The following is a 21,874-nucleotide window of genomic DNA, read 5'->3' as shown; positions in this document are numbered from 1 at the left end:
TTCTAACTCTTCGCTGGGCCAGAAGTTTTTATTTTGAAGGAAGGATTGCAGTGCACTCAATTATTTTAAATTAAAATTTTAGTTGGTAAAAGCTCTGTGCATGGCACATCACAAAAATAAATATTATCCACATTTTGAAAATGAGTAGACAATCACTTTTTTTCAAAATGACAAAAATTTAATTGGTCAGCATTATTTTAGTAATTCATAAGTATTGCCCACAGCTGTTAAGAGGAAAGACTATTGCTAAATTAATCTTAGATCTTTAAAGGGATATTTCATGAGCATTTTATATAAAAGTAAAGTAGCGTTAGGTTACTGTGCATGATTAATGCTTATTCTGCAGTACAGGAGACCTGAGGAACCATGAAAGGTTATGCTATCCTTTTACAAGCCCTGTATCTTAATTTTGGTTTCTCAAGAATAAAGAGGCCATTAAACTCTTCATTCATAAACAGAACTAGTAAAGGGATTACAGAGGATCCCAAAATTAGCATTTTAGTGACCCAACAGTTTCTTTATTTAAAGATGTCCATTATTTTAATTTGAAAATATTATAGTCTTTAATTAAAATGTTTTTATTTCTAAGAATAATCTGGCCACTATTTACATACCATTCTGACAGCAAATATTATTGAAGCAGATAATGACAATATAAAGATGAAAGACACTCATCAGTCCTTCAGAATCTACAAGGAGATACAAGCCCATAAAACAAAATTTGCTGTAAATTATCTGAAAGCATTGCTATTTGTTATTTTGTAAATGTAGATATCTAAAAATAGTTTAAAACAAATGTTAAATCCAAAACATAGAAGCATTTTTGAATAAATTAATTAGAATTAGTGCATGCCTTAAATTGGCATAAAGTATGCATTCATTCTAATCAGTCAGTACTATTTATTGAAAGTTTAGTTGGTTCAAGCTTTGTACTCAGCTCCAAGATATGGTAGATAAGACAACATGCTTTCTTGTAGAGTTTAAACCTAGCAGACAAACAGATGTTAAAACAATGTCCCTTTACAGAAAGTTTACTTTCTAGTTTTTAGTTTCCTTTTTAGTTTTTTAAAGGACATAATTCCTTGATTTTTAGTATGGCCACAAAATTGTGCAACCATCACCATTATCTAATTTCAGAACATTTTCATCATCCCTCCAGCCTCCTTTAGCAGTCATTCCCCATCTCCACTCCTTCCAGTTCCTGGCAACCACGAAGCTACTTTCAGTCACTATAGAATTGCCAACTCTAGACATGCCATATAAACAGACTTACACAACTATGTGACCTTTGGTGTCTGGCTTCTTTCACTTAGCAGAATGTTTTCAAACTTTTTGTAGTAGGTATCAGTACTTCACATTTTTTTTTCCTGGCCCAATTATATTTCATTGTGTGGCTATACTATATATATATTCCTCACCCAAGGATTTTTTTTTTCTTTTCATTTCAGAGAGAGGAAGGGAGACAGAGACAGAGAAAAACATTGATGTGAGAGAGAAGCATCAATCAGTTGCCTCCTGTACACACCCCACTAGGGATCGAACCCACACTTGGGGATGTGCCCTGACTGGGAATCAAACATGACCTTCCGATGCATGGGATAATGCTCCAACCAACTGAGTCTCACCGGCCAGGGCACCATATTTTGTTTATCCATTCATCAGTTGATGGATATTGGGGTGTTTCTTCTTTTTGATTATTATGAATAGTGCTGCTATAAACATTCATGTACAAGTTTTTGTGTGGACATAGGTTTTCTAGTCTTTTGGGTAGAAATTCCTAGAAGTGGAATTGCTGGGTCATATTGTAACTCTGTGTTTTAACTTTTTGAGCAATTGCCAAACTGTTTTTCACAGTGGTGGAATTTTACTCTCCCATCCAAAGTCATAAAGATTTGTACCTATTTTTTTTCTTCCAAGAGTTTTATAGTTTAAGCTTTTTAGGTCTTTGATCCATTTTTTTTATATATGATGTAAGGTAAGGGTCCAATTTTATTCTTCCAGCACCATTTGTTGAAAGAAACTTATTTTCCTCATTGGATTGTCTTGACACCTTGTTGAAATCAAGTTGACTATAAATGTAAGGGTTTATTTTGGACTTTTAATTTATTCCACTGATCTCTCTCCATCCTTGTGCAACTACTACATTGTCTTGATTACTGTAGGTTTGTAGGAAGTTTTGAAAAAGAGAAGTGTTCTCCAAATTTGTTCTTTTTCAAGATTTTTTTGGCTATTCTGGACACTCTGCATTTCCAGGTGATTTCTACAATTGCCAATTTCTGCTAAAAAGCTGCTTAGGATTTTGATAGATTTTACAGTGTAGATCAGTTTGAATAGCATTACTATCTTAATAATAATGTTTTCTAATCCATAAACATGGGATGTCTTTTCATTTAAGTCTTCTTTAATTTTAAGGCTGCAGTTCTGTTTGCTAGAAACTAACACTTTTTCATCCTTGCAGTGTCATTAATAAGCTCTTAAGTTCCTTTGCAAAATAAAAAAACAAGATTGAAACCCTTCTATACTTGGTGACGTTGTAACAGCATAGATTGCCTCTCAGACCTTTCTTTTGTAGGTCATATTAATTTTGTCTTATGTGTAACTATCAGGCCCAGTTGTCTGATCTCTCTTAGCTGTTCTTCCCTCTTTTCCTTCTCAGTGCTCTAACCTTTGCAGCTCAACTTGGCCACCCCGGGACTTGTGTCACCAAGGCTCTCAGGGTATTTGCTTTGATTCCTCTCATGTAGCTGTTTTCACACAATATGTGTGGGCTTGCTTCTGTGTTTACCAGAGCTCTCTCACTGATCGGAAAGACCTTATTTCTGGAAACCCATATGATAGATGGAAAGGAAGAAGTAGGTTAGGGTTTGCTGTACTTTCATGCAATTAAATTTATTTTAGGCTTTAATCACTGCATAATGCTGGACTATATACATGATTATTCCTGTATCAGCAATGTTAGGGAAATTGACTTGATTCACACCAAAGCACCAGAATTATGAACTGTTAGAATTTTAACTATTGTATAGATCTAAATATTTATTAAGCTAGCTGGCAGTATATTCTGACTAACTATAAATAATTCTTATCTAGTCAATGAAACTGTTGGGACAAAAACTCTTATATTGGGCAATTTGGTTAGACTTTAATATATATTGTGTATACCTCTCAAGTCTAAAGTCATTTAATCTCATAATCAGGTTTTACTGAGTAGATTTTAATGATGATAAGGAATAGTGATGATATTGCATTTAACTAGTCACCAATAGTGGTGATATTGAAGGTTACTATAAGAGTGTTCTTCCCCCTCCCCAACTGTTTACAATGCAGAGAGAGATGAATTGTGTTTTGCATGTGAATTCAAGAGCTCTTGGCACACTGCAGAGTTCTCCCTGGGTTGTACATAACCCCGTCTTGAGACCATAGGCCTATGGGTGTTTGATCTCCATAGTGGCCCTGTGGCCATAGGCCAAGAGCAAAATTGCTAAGTTAGGCTTTGACTCCTTACTATTAATAAACGTTATATAACAGTGGGACATGTTTAGTTCTTTTTTTTCTTTGACACCTAAATTTTTGTGGCATTATATACATATCTACTCCTAGAGGGAAGTAGCTTTTCAGGTAATCTTAAGGTTTCTTTTTCTTTTGCTTCATAGGACATTTTTGTTTTAATGATAGCCAGATTACATTACAATTTTGTTAAGTCTCTTAAGGAGCAATCTCTTAAAAGCAGAGCTGTAAAACTCATGTGTAGTTTTTAGTAGCTTTCAATTTCTCAACATTTTTTTGAATTAGTCGTTTTCTGTAGATAAATATATTTTTGTGTCACTGAAGTATCTCATTTTTGTGAGTGTATGCTAAGACTTTCTTTTATTATTTGAATATATATCATGCATTGAATGAAGATGAAAACCTCAAGATGAATTTTTAAGAAAAGTTGTTTTGGATTAGAAGTGTGCTATGCTGGGCTTGGGAGATTTGATAAACTTTTATAGCCAGAATGATTTAGAATGTAGGACATAGATTTGCATTAGAAACATTTTATAGTAAATAGAAATAGATGCAGGTATTATTTTAATATACAACATAGTGTATGAAGTGAATCTTTAACATTTTAGGTTTTGACTTTCCCTAGAGACCATTTTTTGGAGGGGGAAGGGGGTGAAGAGGAGGGGTGGAGCAAATATAAATATGCCAAATCTAAATGGTTAAAATGATGTTCTAATTTCGATTTCTTCTCTTTTAATTTGTAGTTGTCGACCTCCTGTACTGGAGAGACATTAAGAAGACTGGAGTGGTGTTTGGTGCCAGCTTATTCCTGCTACTTTCATTGACAGTATTCAGCATTGTGAGCGTAACAGCTTACATTGCCTTGGCCCTGCTCTCTGTGACTATCAGCTTTAGGATATACAAGGGTGTGATCCAAGCTATCCAGAAATCAGATGAAGGCCACCCATTCAGGTGAGATGTCTGGAAAGCAAGGCAAACTTTGGCAACACTGTAAACAATTGTATTGAGACTTCATTCACGTATCTGTAGGGTTACAGGCATGCATTTTTTTACTGCTTAAAGATAATTGCAAATGTTTGCTGAAAGCTGTACCCAAAGCACCTGCTTTTGAGATTTTCTAAAGGTCATTTCATAGGCTCATGGTATAAAAAACTGGGTTTCTATGTCATTAGCCTAACTCTCCTACTTAGTAGTAATATTTATTAGAAGTAGTTGTTGGTTGTCTAATTTTACTTTAATGGAAGCTATATCTTTTTAACATGGTAAGGATTGGTGAGAGTTATATTTTCTTTATTGCTTACATTTTATGCTATCTGATGTTAAAAATACCTTTCTTTCCAATAGTATGTTTATATTTTTCTGGTATGTTTTCTTGTCATGCCTGTGTCTTTTTCTACCATTCCTTTTCTATCTAGTTTCTTCTCATTCCTTAAGCCATTACTTTTGTATTGTCCTTTGGAGAGCTCCTTTATTTCAGCATCTCCTTGTCTCTAAACCATCATCTGCTTCCCTTACTGTTAGAAGTAACACACGCTAGCATTATGTATCTCATTGCTAAATGGTACAAACCTTACCTTGGGTCTTCTGCCTCACTTCATGCTTAGCATGTTTTTCCACTGCCTTTTAAAAATTGGGGTATAATTCACATAAAATTCAGTGGTTTTTAAAGTACATTCACAGAATTGTACAAGAATCACCATCTCATTCCATACATTTTTATCCCACTGAAAAGACACTTCATACCCATTAGCAGTCACTACTTACCCAGCCCCTGAAGACCACTAACTCATCATGTTTTTAAACAGAGTTGTCAGTTTCTATCAGTAGCACCACTATTATCCAGTTTTGAAGTTACCTTTGTTTCCATTTCATAGTAAACAAAATAGCTAAATTTTGTTGTTGCCCCTCCCCACCCCAGTTTAGACCAGGTGTTCATAAATATACATACACTACAGCCTATAGCCATGGGCCATTGGCTGCCAGCTTTTGTAAATAAAATTTTATTGAAATGCAGCCATACTCAGTCATTTAGCTGCTTTCACGCTGTAATAACAGAATTAAGTAGTTGTGACAGAGACCATATGGAATTTAATGCCTAAAATACTTACTCTCTGGCCCTTCACGGAAAAAAAATTGCCTACCCCTTGCTGGACTTCACTTGTTACCAAACTGGCTTCTGATTCCCACAGGTTACTCTAACACTTACAGATGTTGTCAGATTAATTTTTCTCAAATAGCATTTTTATCACATTTTTAGGGACAGGGGCTTTCTGTTCATTATAGGATGAAATCCAGATATCGCTGTTTTGTCTCTCATTTATCCCTTCTAGGGTTTTGTATCCATTTTCATGCTGCCTTTTTAGTTCCCCAGATGCCCTAATCTGTCATGTGTTTTATTTGGTTCTGTGTTTGGTTTCAAGACCTTGCTACCTAGCTTACCTGCCTCTCAGTGATCTGAGAATTAACTCCTATTGCACTGAGTATGGCTTTAAAATGTTCTCTAATTGTTTTGTATATGGACAATTTTTTCAAATAGGTTGTAAACATTTAAAAACTATGTTGGCAAGACAAGTATCTATTTGGGCACGAATGAGTCTGTAACCACCTAGGACAGTGGTCGGCAAACTGCAGCTTGGCAAACTGCGGCTCGAGAGCCACATGCAGCTCTTTGGCCCCTTGAGTGTGGCTCTTCCACAAAATACCAGCTCTTCCACAAAATACCGACTTCTGTGCATGGGCCACGAAGTTTCAGTCTCACTGTACCTGTGCGCCTGCACGTGGTATTTTGTGGAAGAGCCACACTCAAGGGGCCAAAGAGCCGCATGTGGCTCGCGAGCCACGGTTTGCCGACCACGGACCTAGGACATTATCCAATTGACGTTAGAGGGAGGCTGGTTTTCAGTTTACAGGAAGAGACCTACTAAATTATTTGGTTTATTGTAAAGACTGGTGATTTGTTTCTCTCCAGCTTTCTCTTCATATTGATCAAATGGTGATGTTACATAAGTTTTGGGGAAAAATCCAACATTTACTGAATGGCTCTTGTGTGTCTGGCCTTATATGTACAAGCAAAAGTTGGCGTGCAGGAACTTGAAATTGCTGCTTCAACGTGGCAGAGCCGTATTATTTCACAGATCATTAAGGAATATGATTTTAATTAGTTATATTGGAATATATAAAAACATCATTAAGCCAAAGTTTCTAAATTATCTACAGTATAAATTTTATACATCTGTGGATTTTAAAGAAGACTTTTGGGGGGAAAACTACTAATTTCTGTCTAAGGAAATTAGAAACCCTTTATTCTTAGCTCAGAGGCTAAATCATTGTAAGTCACTAGAGGCCCCATGCACGAAACTCATGCAAGGACCTTGACCTCAGCCCCCGCCCACTGTGGCTTTGTCCGGAAGGAAGGACATCCAGTTTAATTAGCATATTACTCTTTTATTATTATAGATAATAGTCATTATGAAGTAAATTCAGCCAACATGCCAGTTTAAACCTATAGGACGGTTTTTCCAACTTCTCCAGTCACACTTTGACATATCCTAGTAATGCCTTTGTTGATCATAGTTTTCCCAATCTACAATGCTTCTGTCACCTGGTGGTATCATTCCAGATGGGGCCAACTGACTGATAGAATATTCCAGTTTGTAAATAATGAGCAATTAAACTTGCATGATGGCATAGTGAATATAGAAACGAGGAAACATATTTGGGGCATATTGCAGAGGTAAATTACAGAGAAAAGGAGCTATCAAAGAGGAATGTTATTTTTAGTATAAATAACTAGTGTCCACTGACATGGGGAAGTGGACTGAATAAGGGACTACTTCCAGTAGATTCAAAGAATGCCTGGCACTTCTGATTGGTTCTACTTTGCCAAGATAAAATAGCTTCTTTGAAATAGTAACTAATGAAGCAATTCCTTGCATTGTAGATTTGACTTCCCCTTCCCCATTAGAGTTGTCTTCTTAAAGTTAATAAGTCCAGCTATCTCAGTATAGATTAGGGCATCTAAAAGGACAGTAACTATTATGTTTTACTGGGATTGCCACTATACTTTTAACAGCCTTTCACAGTCTGGGGATTGATATAAGGGGCAATTTTGCCTAAAGATTAGGCTGAGAGAGTGCAATATGTGGAAATGAATGGGATTTTTGTTAGGAAAACTTGATGAAACACACAATGTCAACTTGAAGAAAAAACCAAATCCATGAAAATGACTACCATTTATTGAGTACTACTTTGTGTGATTGTGCTAAGCACTTTACTCTTTGGATCCCATTTTATAAATGAGGGAACAGGTTTAAAGGGAAGACTAAATCACTTTCTGAAGTGACACTGCCAAGTAAGTGGCAGACCTTACGATTCAAGGTTAGATCAGTCTGGCTTCAAAACATATCCTTTTTTCTATGCTCGTCAGCTGACACCGTATATCAATGAAATACCCCTTGCTTGGTGAAATTCTACATTGTGCTTAATTTGGAAACAGGCGTTTTATAGTGAGATATTTTATTAATGTCTTCTTTTACAGATATGTAATTGCTGGATGCAGACATCCAGGGAGAATCACCCCAGTGACAGTTATGGTGTGTTTTGTTCCCCAGAGCATATTTGGAATCTGATGTCGCCATATCCGAGGAGTTGGTTCAGAAATACAGTAATTCTGCTCTTGGACATGTGAACTGCACGATAAAGGAACTCAGACGCCTCTTCTTAGTTGATGATTTAGTTGATTCTCTGAAGGTAAGTTTATTTGCTTTTCATTTTTGACATATCCAGAATTTAATATCAAAAGAGTTAGGAGTGTCATTCTATTTTTCTATATTAAGGTAAATGATAAAGACATAATGAAATCATGTTATAGTAAACTTGGGTATCAAAATTCAGAATCCAATCAGCTATTTGAGATGAAGGAAAAGTACTTTGCCTTTTTAAAGAAAAATAAGTTATAAATTCATAGTTTTAGAATCCACAAGAATTAAAGGGAATTTTGACAGTAAGGAGATTTAATGCCAGATGTGCCTTAATCTGTTTTGATTTTGTTTTAGAGTCTAGCACTTAATTTCTTATCTTGTGTGTGATTCATATGCACACGTAAGCTATTTCCTATCTTGGACTCTTTCTTGGCATGTTTATTCTGCAAGAGCTTTAATATTCTGAAACACCTCAACTAATCTTCAGCTGGTAATTGTAAAGATTTTCTTTAGAGTTGGGATCTTGCTACATAGCAGCTGTTACAGTCTCACCTTGCAAGTGAACTCTCCCAAGGTTCAGACTGACTCAAACCACTAAACAGTCACGTAACATGAGCCCTAGCACTGGGGCCTTGGGGACATTTGCACTTCTTTATGTAGAACTTGCCATTGTGTTTTGTGTTACTGCTTGTTTCCAATCTACTAGTAAGCCTGTGTAGAAATGCACTGTGGTAGTAACTATCATCATTTTTCTTTCCCAAGAGTAATTAATGCACTGGTTTGCAATTTATCATGCAAGTCAAGGATATCGCAGCAATAGGATGCTTGGGCCTTTAGGCCCAGTGAAGCTATTTCTGGGCTGGTCAGAATAGGTTTAAATGCCCAAATTGCTTTTAACAAACATCTTAGCCTTAATAAGCCAATGGATAGACTTTATTTTCAGCTGTATGCCTCTCTCAGTATAAGACTTAGAGCCCCACTTTGTTACTATTAAGATTGATAGTAATAATTTACTTTCCTTTTCTTACTTCTTTTGTATAGAGTGCTTACATTTAGTGCTTATTTGTAGTAGTGCTTTGATGTCAGTCTGTAAATTAAAAAGATCGCGGGTTTTTTTTTATTGATTTCAGAGAGGAAGGGAGAGGGGGAGAGATAGAAACATCAATGAGGAGAGAGAATCATTGATCTGCTACCTCCTGCTCTCCCCGCACTGGGGGCCGAGCCCACAACCCAGGCGTGTGCCCTGACTAGGAATCGAACCGTGACCTCTTCGTTCTTGGGTTGGTGCTCAACCACTGAGCCACACCAGCCAGGCTCTTTGTTTCTTAATACTGGGGAAAAAAGACTTCCATTGAAATTATAGTTTACTACTTTTTCTCCTTAAGGGTTAGCAGTACTTTTGAAAAGAAAAAGTAAAAGAAGAAATTTATATGAATGACTTTCCTGAGTAGCAGTATTTGGCAAGTCCAGAGCTCAAGGAAAGCTGCTTGGTGACTTCCCCAGATGGCGATTCTTTCAGGCCTCCAAATAAGTAATAGTTGTTTCAATTTATTAGCACATAGAATGAACTTTGCTTTTTAAAAAATTTTGCATTGAATTTTATTGGGGTGACATTGGTTAATAAAATTGTATAGGTTTCAGGTATACATTTCTGTAATTCTCTCTCTATATTGAATTGTGTGTTCACCACCCCAAGTCAGCTGTCCTTCCCTCACTGTTTATCCCCCACTTATACCCTATTCTTTCTCCCCCAACCCACTTTCCCGCTTGTAATCACCATGCTGTTGATCTTCATATTTAAGTCTCAAAACCTATTGAGGCAAAAGAATAAGGCAGGGGATCTGTCTTTTTCTCCAGATGCAAAGGTGCTGAGTTCATACTCTGATAATATACATGAAGGGTCTGCCTTCATCAACCTTGTGGTTCCTGCTGCGTGGGGTGTACCACCACATTACATTCCTACACAGGCAGAGATTAACGTTTTCTTAATGTCGTTATGTGTGAGGAGTACAATTCCATCTGTTTGCTTCCACTGAATAAGGCGACTAGAGAACACAGGATACTTGCTCAAAATGTCTCTTATTGAAAAAAGCTGATAAAAAAAACCAGTGCTCTTGGACTCTTCATAAAAATGACTTAACATTATTGTCTTTCTAGAGAGAATTCCTTGAGCAATTGTCACTCACTTTATATAGAGAGCATTTTATTTAAAAGAAAGTGATTTTTTAAGCTTTATTACTATTTGTCTTTTAGCCACAGAAGATGGTAGGAGTCATATTTTCTCTCCCAAAAGCAAGCAAAAAAAAAAAAATGGTTTTTTAAATTCTCATTGTTTTTACCTTTTCAATGTAAAGGAAAGATGGATTTGCCTTGATTTATTTCCTTGTATTCAGATTTTAAATCTGTGGAAAGTTTACTAATAAATAACCCCCATCTCTCCAGTTACCAGATGAATTTGTGGAACACTCAGATTCTTTAATTTTTAGGAACCTGCTTTTTATTGGAATTACTTTGATTTTATATGATTCATAGCTGGGAAAATGGAAACCACCCTAATTTCAAGAAAATACAGTGGCAATTAGTCTTCATTTGTAATTTTTTTAAATTTAGAAAAATAGACATTGCATCAATCTCTGTGGCTCATTTAAAGTAATAGCTTCTAAACAAAAATTTAAGAGTTTCCTCTAATTCATTGTCTTCTTAAAGGTTTGGTGCCCTTTAAATTCATATAATCTACATTTCTAGATTCTGGGTCACAATTACCACTACTTCTATTTGAAACCTTCTTTCTCAGAAATTGAAAATTATAGAGCCACTATTGTTAGCACACAAAACTTTTCCTTCTTCTTGCTTATTACCTTCTTGGGGCAGTGTGAGGGAGGAACCTATCTTTCAAATGTGATGGAAGAAATGACCAAACTTCAGGGTTCATTAGAGCTTCTGAAATAGACCTGATGTGAGACAGTGGTTATCATTGCGCCTGGTCTAGGCCTCCGGGTGGATGACTTGGACAAATGAAAATGTGTTCTGCACATCTCTCCTTTTAAATTCTGTATGATCATCCCATTTGTTCTCCATTGCAATTAACTATAAGATTCTAATTCTTAGAAAATATTTCAAGTGTCCATAGATGGAGCAACAATCCATTTCTCAAAGGATTAATTCTAGGCAATTATTATTGGAAAATCATTGACAAAATAGTTGTAATTCCATTTAGTAGAACTTATTTCAAACATTAGTATAAAATTTCATCATAGCCCAATGTTTTGACCAGTCCACTGGCTTTGTTTTAAAAGTTGTATTTCGTAAAGTGGGTTTGTTCAGTTGGATGCCAGATATAAGGTGAGGGAAGGAGATGAACGAAAGGGGAAGTAAAGGAGGATTGTTCTCTAGTAAGATTAGGTTGTGAAAGCTGTGTATGTATCCTTTTCTTGGGGAGTCTAATGTATGTTAGTTTATTAGTACCTGAGGAGTCAGAGGCTGGATAGCTTTATTTAACCTAGTATTTGTCAGCCTTGTTTAACACCCATTAGCACTGGAAAACTAATATAAGGTACTTGAACAAATTTAAACCACCTAGATGAGGTTTACTTCCATTTCTGTGATTGACCTTTTGTATAAGGGATTGTTGATAATGGTTCTTGTTTTAAAACGGTCCTCTCTCAATCTTTGCTGCACATTGGAAACATCTAGGCGCTAAAATTTTTACCTGGAAATGGAGGGTGAGGGGTTCCAACCCATGAAATTGTGATTTAATTTTTCTGTGGGTACTGCCTGGAGAATTACTGTTTTTAAGAGTTATGGCATTGTTCTAGCTGGTTTTGCTCAGTGGATAGAGCATCACCCTGTGGATTGAAGGGTCCCAGGTTCAGTTCCAGTCAAGGGTACATGCCTGGGTTGCGGGCTTGATCCCCAGTAGAGGATGTGCAGGAGGCAGCCAATCAATGATTCTTTCTCATCATTGATGTTTCTATCTCTCTTTCTCTCTCCCTTCCTCTCTGAAATCAGTAAAGATTTTTTTTTTTTTAAAGTTGTGGCATTAAGTGGTAAACCCTGGGTTATAGTTTCTCCCCACTCCCAACCCAACCCCTGCTATAGAAGAAAAGCATATGACATCCCTGCTGGGCTCAGCTTTGGGGCTTCTTGAGTAAGGCTTTGAGTTTAATTAGAAGGTTTTTGACTTTTGAAACCTCAAGTCCCAAGAAAATATTTTTATTTATTAGATACTAAGACCAGATGTTTTAGGCCAAGGTTCTTATTTTTCTGTCACATGGCTTTGGGTGGTAAAGACCAGATTCTGTGCGACAGCAGTCCTGTGATTTTCAGTGAAAATACATGCTAAAATTGCAAGAACATTTCTAGCTATAGTTGCCTGAACATCAGCCAAACCATAATGTTCCAGAATACAATCTTAAATCTAAAAGTGAGGGGGGAAAAAAGCCTGAACTCCAGAAATAGCTGACCCAAAAGAACATTAAAATCTAGCCCCCGGGCTCTTAAGAAATTATTAACATACACATTTTGACAGTTTCCTTTCTGGTTTCTTTGGCTCACAGAAATATTAGAAGGGAAATGGGCTGCAGGAAATGTGGAGACAGTCAAAGTGATACTGATGAATGAGGCTGAAGATGTCAAAAAAGGCCAAAGTATTTAAAAATGCAGAAAAAGTTTTAAAATGTCAGAATCGCCAAAGTCGTTTCTGAAATTCTATTAAGTACCCTCCCTTCGTTTTCTTTAAAAATGCACCCTCCACCCCTATTGAGACGTCATCTAATAAAAATCTGTAGAGCTTTTTAATGAGGTATGTGATACACAGTCAAACCTCATTCCCCTGGACAAAAGACAAACAAGACATGGCCCTTGTCCTCTTTCATCAAGTATTTGTTAGAGCTGCACTGGACTTTGTCCCTCTTTCCTCCAGTTTCATTGCTGCCCAGAGAATTGAACTTTGACTCCATGGTTTATTTGCATTGGCTGTAATGTTGCAAAGTATTTGCACGTGTTTATTGACCTTTTTCTGCCTCTTTGTAAAGCGTGCGTACTCATGATGAATTCCCATGTATAATGGTCACTCTAGGTCAGTGGTCGGCAAACTGTGGCTCGCGAGCCACATGCGGCTCTTTGGCCCCTTGAGTGTGGCTCTTCCACAAAATACCACGTGCGGGCGCGCATGTACAGTGCGATTGAAACTTCGTGGCCCATGCGCAGAAGTCGGTATTTTGTGGAAGAGCCACACTCAAGGGGCCAAAGAGCCGCATGTGGCTCGCGAGCCGCAGTTTGCCGACCACTGCTCTAGGTGGTTTCATGGTATAGCAGAGCAGATAGATTCTGGAGTCAGGTAAACCTGAGATCACTGCGATCCTGGTCTGGCAACTTGCATCTTGGTTTCCTCCACTGTAGGGATAACAATAGCACATAACTTTTGATGAGATTAACTAACCTAATGTAAGTTAAAACAATGGTAGTTGCTGTTTTGTTATATAACAGTTACAGTAATTGTGTATTTGCTGGATGCTAGTTCTTACCATCACTCCTTTCTCTGCCCTTACCCCAGTATTTTTGTTTTAGGCGTCTGAAGTGTCACATTTTCTTCAAACTTAGCTGCAACATTTAAAAATTCTGTGATAGCATTTAAAGATGTGAATTTGTTTTTTCTCTTAAAATGGGGAAATTTGGTTACATTGGTCTGCAATAATTGCATGGCAACCGTCAGTGGAGCTGGGCTGCGGGTACCTCCTGGAGAGGGAGAATGCATGCATTTGTTTGCCTCAGTCCTCCCCTGGAGAAACTTGAAGCCTCCCTTTGGAGAAGCCTGGCTTTAGGGCGTGTCCTCCAAGAGGCAAGTGCAGTGACCCTTGAGTCCCTTAGGTAGCGTAGGTGTGAAGTCTCAGGCTTCTCTCCTTGTGGGCTTGGAGTGGGACACCTTGCCAGTGACCAAATTAGCGTGTGTGTGTTAGTATCTGAATTCTGTCGTATAGGGTGCCTTTATTGCCAAAGCAATTTCTTCTCAAATGTGGCAGGTGGACTCTTTTTCCTTTAGACTTGTAAGTGGTAATGGAGGAAAATAGCTCTGTTCCTCTATAGTAAACTTGCTCAAGTGCAGAAATTATATTTAGCTTCTGCAATAGGAGTTTGTAAAACTGGGGGGTTGGGGGAGGCTTGCTAACTAACTAGTCATGCTTCAGACCTTTACCAGTGGTTCCATAGGAGTTGCTAAGACCAGGGCAGCATTTAATTTTTGATTTTCAGTTGACAGGTGTTTGTTTGCTTGAACAATTAAATTCAGCTGTAGGGGTAATCAGTGTTGCTATTTGTAGAACTGATGGTGGGGGAATCCAGAGTGTCCTCCTAGCCCAGTGATGGCGAACCTATGACACGCGTGTCAGAGGTGACACGTGAACTCATTTTTTTGGTTGATTTTTCTTTGTTAAATGGCATTTAAATATATAAGATAAATATCAAAAATATAAGTCTTTGTTTTACTCTGGTTGCAAATCAAAAAATTTCTATATGTGACACAGCACCAGAGTTAAGTTAGGGTTTTTCAAAATGCTGACACGCCGAGCTCAAAAGGTTCGCCATCACTGGTTTAGCCTGTGGTAAAGAAGCTTACTACAGCTTGATCACCATAATTACTGCTCAGTACCCAGCTCATAGTAGGCACTCAGTCAGATTTTGTTACATGTAGAAAGACCAAAAGGGTGAGCAAACTATCTGGGCCATGGCCTGTTTTGTACAGCCTGGGAACCAAGAATGTTTTTTACATTTTTAAAGGATAATATTCAAAGAATATGTGACAGAGAGCTGGGTTAACTATGGCTGTTAAAACATGCATCCCTGGGCAAACAGGGCCTCTGATCCTTAATAAAATGCTAGAGGTGATATTTTTGGTACCTGGAACTTAATCTGTTTGATAAGTCCTCCCTGCCCTTTTGTTACTTACTCAGATGTCTGACCTGTCAATGTCTGAATTACTCAGATCATGAAGATCTTAAAGCACTTAATTTGTTAGTACTTAAATCAATTTTAATAGTGAATTTTCACAGTACTTTTTCAGTCTTCCCGTTTAAAAGATAAATTCTGTCTTAGAACTGGAGTTACTATGGCATAGCTTTGGCATGTTTTCTGATTTCAGAGAAAACAGAATCAACTGCTTGGTAGTGTAGTCCAGAGAAAATGAATCAAATCTATTGTTTTAATTAGGGTTCTAAAATATCCATGTTACTATACCAAGGCTCCAAGGACTATGCCTCTACTAGTTTGGCATTTAGGTGGGATGCTTTTATTTGAAGCTTAATTTAGTTTTTAATAGGCTAACGTTATTTTCTTATAGTTTGCAGTGTTGATGTGGGTATTTACCTATGTTGGAGCCTTGTTCAATGGTCTGACACTACTGATTTTGGGTAAGTCTACAAAAGCATTGGAATGAAAAATTGCAGGGGGAAAAAGTGTGTATAAGGAGATTAGAGATTTTATGGAGAATATTCTTATATTGTAGGAAAAATAGAGGAGGTATGTTTGAGGTTGTGACCTCTTTAAATAAATTGCCAATAGTATTTATTGACATGCTACTTTAATTCCTGAAGACTGCTCAGCTCACAGTGACAAAGCAGAGCAAGGTGGCCTTACCTGTATTTTATAAAGTCTATGTGGCATGATTTGGAGCCAGGAGTGGTTCTTGCAGCCTCCTTGGTTAATTCATTGCCCTGGCGTGGCCCCCCACCACTCCCCGCAGGGGCACCCAGGAGAGCCTGGCCTGCTTAGGAGTGTTGCCGGTTTGATGGCTTTTCAGTGTTTGTCCCCTAAATCATACCAGTCTATTTTAAAGGTTGTGTATTTCCTTTTCAGCTCTGATTTCACTCTTCAGCGTTCCTGTTATTTATGAGCGGCATCAGGTAATTTGACTGAATTTCAGAATACAGAGCTCACTTTATTATGTGGAACTTACAAATGTATCAGTGCCAGTTTCCAAAGTCTTATACAAGTGAGCAATAAGGTGGTTGCTTATGCCTTTAATTTGTTGGGTCATAGTAATAGTTAATCAGATTCTTCAGCAATGGTAATGTTCTGATATCTCCCTTATCCTTCTCTTCAGGCGCAGATAGATCATTATCTAGCACTTGCAAATAAGAATGTCAAAGATGCTATGGCTAAGTAAGTATTTAAAATTTTTTTTTTTTTTTTACCAAGGATAAGGTGTACTGGACTTTGAGAACAGTGCAGTAGCAAATCTCCATCAGAACTACAGTGTGACACATTTGCCAAAAGATTTTTTTCTAACTGTTGGGTAATTTATTTCTACATTAATAATTTTACTTAGGGCTTTGTTTAAAAGTAATTCATGAGGCCATGGCAGTAAAAATCGTAGCTTGACAGCCTTAGGATTTCATTTCTTGTTTAAGCTTAACTACCATAACAAGTCATTCTTGAAGGAAAGCCTTTTAAGAAGCAGAAAACAAAATACTTAAAAAATTTTTACATTGACCTTTCTCCCCCCTTTTCATTTGTAGAATCCAAGCAAAAATCCCTGGATTGAAACGTAAAGCTGAATGAAAAAAAGCCTGAAATGAATCACAGTAGGAGTTTATCTTTAAAGGGGATATACATTTGATTCCATGGGGGAGGGTCAGGGAAGAATGGCGCCTTGACATTGCAGTGTCACAGATCTTTATTTTTAGCAATGCAGTGTCTGAGGAAAAATCACCTTCTTGGCTGCCGCGTGTTCATCATCTTAAGTATTGTGAGCTGCTATGTATGGATTTAAACCGTGGTCATACTTGTTTTTCCTATCCGAGGCACTGGTGAATGAAAAAGATCTGAGAAAGCTGTATATTATACTTTGTTGCAGGTAGTCTTGCTGTATTTGAGGAATTGCAGAGAACATGAAGCTGAAAAAAAAAAACAAACCCTTTTCACAGTTTGTGCACTGTGTGTGTATGGTCTGTGTAGATTGATGCAGATTTTCTGAAACAAAATGTTTAGACGAGATCATACCACTAATGCAGGAGTGGAAAAGCTTGCCTTTCTGGTATGTTCTAGGTGTATTGTGAATTTTACTGTTATATTAATTGCCAATATAAGTAAATATAGATTATATATATATCTATATATATAGTGTTTCACAAAGCTTAGACCTTTACCTTCCAGCTTCCCCACAGTGCTTGATATTTCAGAGTCATTGGTTATACATGTGTAGTTTCAAATACATAAGCAGAAGAAAATATATTTCTAGGCGCACTACCATCTGTTTTCAACATGAAAGGATGCCATCCATGCACATAGAACTCACCATATAAACTTCATCGCACAGACTTACCGTAGTTAATTTTGTCACAAACTCTGAATCTATGGACTGAATCTAATGCTTCCAAAAATGTTGTTTGCAAATATCAAACATTGTTATGCAAGAAATTATGAAGATTTATACAGTTGTGGTTTAAGCTGTACTGAACTAAATCGTGGAATGCCTTGTGAACTGTAAAAGCGAAGTATCAATAAAGCTTATAGACTTAAAATATGTTTGGTATTTTGGTTTCATGAAACTATAGCAGGTGAAAAGTACACACAAAGGGGGAATAGACTTTGTTTCAGCTTATCATGCAGCTGTGTTTACTTAATCAAATCTGACACACACCAAAATGTCTAAATTCTTTTTATACTTTGATAACTGAAAATAAATTCATGCACCAATTATTTTAACAGAGAATACAGTGCAGGATTTATGAACATACATAAAATCATACCATATAAATGTTTACTAGAAGTTTTCTTGATACACAGACACTATTGCTCTGTAAATATAGTTGTACATACCAATATTTCTATGCAAGATTCAATCATATGAAAGGTCAGTGGTACAATATAGGCAGACATGGTTATCACTCAGCATCACCAGTCACATGGTTACAGAAAACAATTAGGACTGCAGAGGGACTCTAACTGGGCCCATCAACCTATCAGTGGATTAATGTAAGGCATTAATAAATTGGCATATAAAAATAGCTGAATGAATGACCTAATCCATTTAGAATGCTGAAGCACTTCTGTGGTAAATGCTAATCTAGTTCATTGAAACTGCTTCATTTCACCTTTTCTCTAGACTGACAACTGCAACTAGCCAGTAACTTAAGATCCAAAATTTAGTTCACTGACCGCAAGGACTCACTGGTCTATATGTGCTCAGAGTCACCAGTGCCTGCCTCCAGTGTGCGCCATCAGTCCCTCCTGTCAGTGCTTGGCTGAGCGTCAAGTATAATTGAGGTGGTTTGGAGCTGTCTTCTGGGTAAGATTGTCCAAGTCACATTCTGTTAGCCAACCCACTCTGAGGAACGCTAAGCTAGATTGTTTTATCAAATATTGTTTGAGTTTAGGGATTTGTTCTGCAGATTATATATAAATTCAGAAGCAAATCAGTGGTGTCCAGTCAGCCTCAGATCACCTCATTTGTTCCCATTTTACATTTAACAAGATAAATGAGCTCATCCTCCTGGAATTGGGTGAGCTTTTTTTTTTGCTTCTATTTTGGATTTGGCACTAAACATAATGAACACTCATCCTACTCCCTCCCGCCTGGATTTATTTCTCTGTTGCTCACCTTCCTACAGCCACTATTTCCCCAGCGGGGAACTGATGCCCTTCCTTTGGGAAGCCTGGACACAAACACGGGACATGGGCGACAGACCAGGAAACTCCTAAGTAGCCCTCCTCAGTTTGGAAGTGTTAGCACCTGATGTAGAAAGGAGATCATTTGTGGGAGGTGAGACAGCAGCCCACACAACTGGAAACTTTCAAAGGCACTTAATGGATAGAAAACTCTGCAAACGAAACGTTAAAAAATTAAGTTTCTCAACTTGTTTATACATGGCTCATTTGGTTTTGAAAGCTAAATGTGGAGAACTGAGGCTATCGATAGTTCTAGGACTTCGGTCCATCTACCTTAAGCTGTCTTAACTTATTTGTAAAAAATGAACAATTTTTAAAGAATATAGAAACATAATAAAACATCTTTTGCAAAAGTTTTGATGCAAATTAAAAGCTACATATTGGTTAGGGTAACTGAGGCTTTCAATTTTGTCAGTGGGCTACATTGTCAGGATGTTTTGTCAGTGTTGTTAGTACATAGAGTTTTTAGTCTCAGGAACAGAGGTAAGCAGTCTTTAACATGTTAGAACTGACCTTCCTTCTTGGCATCTCGGTTTTGGAGACCCCCGAGTGCAGTCTTACCACTTCTCTGGCGGAGCTTGTGCGCCTGCAGCGCTGGAGGCGGTGCCCAGCCGCTGGTGGCGAGGAGGCGCCTCGTCGCTGCCTCTGCAGGTGCTGGGTGGGAGCAGCAGCAGCAATAAAGGGAGAGGTTTCTGGCCTTTACAGACATCGCCACACAAATATACTGAAAAGGCAGAGCAAACAGCCATTGTGCCTGGTGGACATCATACTTTATCAAGTGAGAAAAACCATCTTGCCAGGGGCTCCCGAGTCCAGCGCAGGTGATGCAGAGCATGTCAGTTTCGGGAACAAAAACCGTGAACCTGGGATCTTGCCACCAATTAAAGATCGCTTTTTAAAAAAAATTATTATTATTAAAGGTTTTTTTTGTGTTTTTTTTTTTTTCTGGCTCTTTCAGCAGCCAGACTGTGCTGAACATGAGGACTTTTGGCAATTTGACTTCACACTATCTCTCGTTACTCTTGAAAGGCCTTATCAGCTCCACTTGAGTAGGAGAGCCCTTCTAGTGTTCAAGCACCGAGCCAGGGATCACAGATGCCCCCCTGGCTACAATGGCCTCAGGGCCTTGCATCTTAAAGGTTACTGCTAAGCCTTTCATAGCAATCGAATGTCACTCACATCTCTCTGCATCTCCTGCCCTGGGTGACCGATTCTCTTCTGTCTCCTATTTGCTGGCTTGTTTACGGTTTGGCCGTTGCTGCTTGGTGCTGCTTTGAATGGGTGTTTACCCTCCACCGGAGCTGCTGTCAGTACTATCTCAAGGGCTCTAAGTGCCAGGAGCAGTTGGCACAGCAGACGGGAGGTGGGTGCTCCCAGGCAGGTCCTCAGAAAGCTTTCTTTGGGGCCGTTTTCTAAACAACGCTTTTCGGTAGGAAGTGAGTTGAAATTCTCTATGGTGCCTTGTCCACAACCTCACTCGGACCACTTACAAAATATCTGGAATGCATGCATTTCTTCTTCACCCCCCACTGTTCACCCGCTAAAGAGTTTTGCCCAGTGTTACAGTAAAGCCCTTCAACAGTGAGAAGAGGAGTGACTTAGATGAGCTCGCCCTGGTCCCCCCGACGCCAGACAGGCGCTGGCCTGGGTGGAGGGACAGAAGATGCTTCCGAAAAGCCTGGAAGCCCAGTCACAGCTCACAGAACAGTGTGCCCATTCTACACAGAGCATCCGTGAAGGCCAAAAGCAGCCCTGGCTCAAGGTCCAAACAGCTGGTGGAGGTTCTGCTGCTAACTAGCACCAGGCCCAAAGGGTGCGCCTCTCATCTGATCTCTTGTGCAACATTGAGTAACACTTGCCCTGCTTGTTTCTCAGGGTGGCTGAGGCTCAATATTACTGTTTTTAAACCTCTTTTGGTTGTGGCTAATCATCGATCTTAAGAATTCTGGTGATCAATTGGAGCTTAGAGTTAAAAGACCTACGGATCAAGGTCAACCTAACCTGGTTATAGGTAATGACACTATGGACTACCCAAGAGGTCCTACTAAAATTGGCCTCTCACCCACCTGTCCCTCCATCCAGCAGTGCTCAGAGGAGCGATCACGTGCCCTAGGCTTCTCACCATGCTCACATAGTCCCATTAAGATTTAGGTTGGGAGTGACCAGACACTAAATACCTTATACTTGGAAAATCCTGTCTTCATGAGGACTCGCTGAATGTCCCATTTCCTACCCCCTCAGCCCCTCCCCATGCCCCTGGGAGGGCCTGACTCCCAGGAAGCCTGAGGTGCAGCAGGGGAGAGAGTGCAGAGCAGGCTGGGCTATCAGCCGGATGAATCAGGCAGGTACCTACCTGCAGTCGTCTCCTCCAGTGCTGACCACATACTTGTCGTCGTGGGAGAAACGGATGTTCGTCACGTGAGCTGAGTGACCAAAGTAGCGCTTATGTTTGGCCTGTGAGCAAAAGTGAGCAGAGACACTGAGCAATCCTCCTCCTCCCAGGAACCACAGCCACTTCCCTTGACAGACTTAAGTCCCCTCTTCCCAGAACCTTCCTTCACTCCGGAGAGTCCCATTTGGTGGGACACCTGTTAGCCAGCCTCTCACAAGTTTTCCTGTCTTGTTCTTGCCTCACGGCCAATTTTGCCCGCCCCCACCCTCCCTTCTCCCAGCTTCAGGTTAGGGGTTCCCCAACTTCCGCAGGGCTGGAACAAGATGCCCCTTGTTCTAGATTCCAGATGGCCATGTCGATGTGGCCGCTATCTCCTATCTCCGGCACAGTGCACAGAGCATGGAGGCAGTGCGGGCAGGTTACTCTATGGCAGACTCACAAATTTCTCTGTGCATGGGAAATCAAAGAGCTTCACCAGCCCAAAGTCATCTCCTGTGACAATGTTCAGGCCAGCATGGGTCACACACGCGCAGTTAACGTCAGCCTTGTCTGCATTCCTCGGCCAGATGCCAATGACTTCGTCTCCCAGAATGCTGTTCAAAAAGGAAGAGAA

The 21,874-nt window shown here is 38.9% G+C and overlaps 2 protein-coding genes across 5 annotated transcripts in view; one reads left to right on the top strand and one right to left on the bottom strand.

Annotated features, from left to right (window-relative positions):
* RTN4 (reticulon 4) overlaps positions 1–17,722 on the top strand; it is a 55,832-nt gene extending 38,110 nt beyond the window's left edge. For all 4 annotated transcript variants that reach the window (XM_070429225.1, XM_070429226.1, XM_070429227.1 and 1 more), the window contains 6 exons: positions 4,251–4,458; positions 8,118–8,256; positions 15,541–15,610; positions 16,056–16,102; positions 16,303–16,361; positions 16,718–17,722. In XM_070429225.1, coding sequence (XP_070285326.1) covers positions 4,251–4,458; positions 8,118–8,256; positions 15,541–15,610; positions 16,056–16,102; positions 16,303–16,361; positions 16,718–16,760 — 566 coding nt within the window. In that variant the 3' untranslated portion in view covers positions 16,761–17,722. The remainder of the gene's footprint in view (positions 1–4,250; positions 4,459–8,117; positions 8,257–15,540; positions 15,611–16,055; positions 16,103–16,302; positions 16,362–16,717) is intronic.
* EML6 (EMAP like 6) overlaps positions 16,644–21,874 on the bottom strand; it is a 196,689-nt gene continuing 191,458 nt past the window's right edge. The window contains exons 39-41 of the mRNA XM_070429229.1: positions 21,701–21,854; positions 21,223–21,323; positions 16,644–19,593 (exon numbers count right to left, since the gene is read on the bottom strand). Coding sequence (XP_070285330.1) covers positions 19,569–19,593; positions 21,223–21,323; positions 21,701–21,854 — 280 coding nt within the window. The 3' untranslated portion in view covers positions 16,644–19,568. The remainder of the gene's footprint in view (positions 19,594–21,222; positions 21,324–21,700; positions 21,855–21,874) is intronic.

This window comes from Myotis yumanensis, unplaced genomic scaffold (genome assembly GCF_028538775.1).
Source record: "Myotis yumanensis isolate MYYU_CA2020_CCGP unplaced genomic scaffold, mMyoYum1.0.hap1 SCAF_11, whole genome shotgun sequence".
NCBI classification, from domain to species: domain Eukaryota; kingdom Metazoa; phylum Chordata; class Mammalia; order Chiroptera; family Vespertilionidae; genus Myotis; species Myotis yumanensis.
The sequence above is the reverse complement of the archived record's forward strand: the minus strand, read 5'-3'. Positions and strand labels throughout refer to the sequence as shown.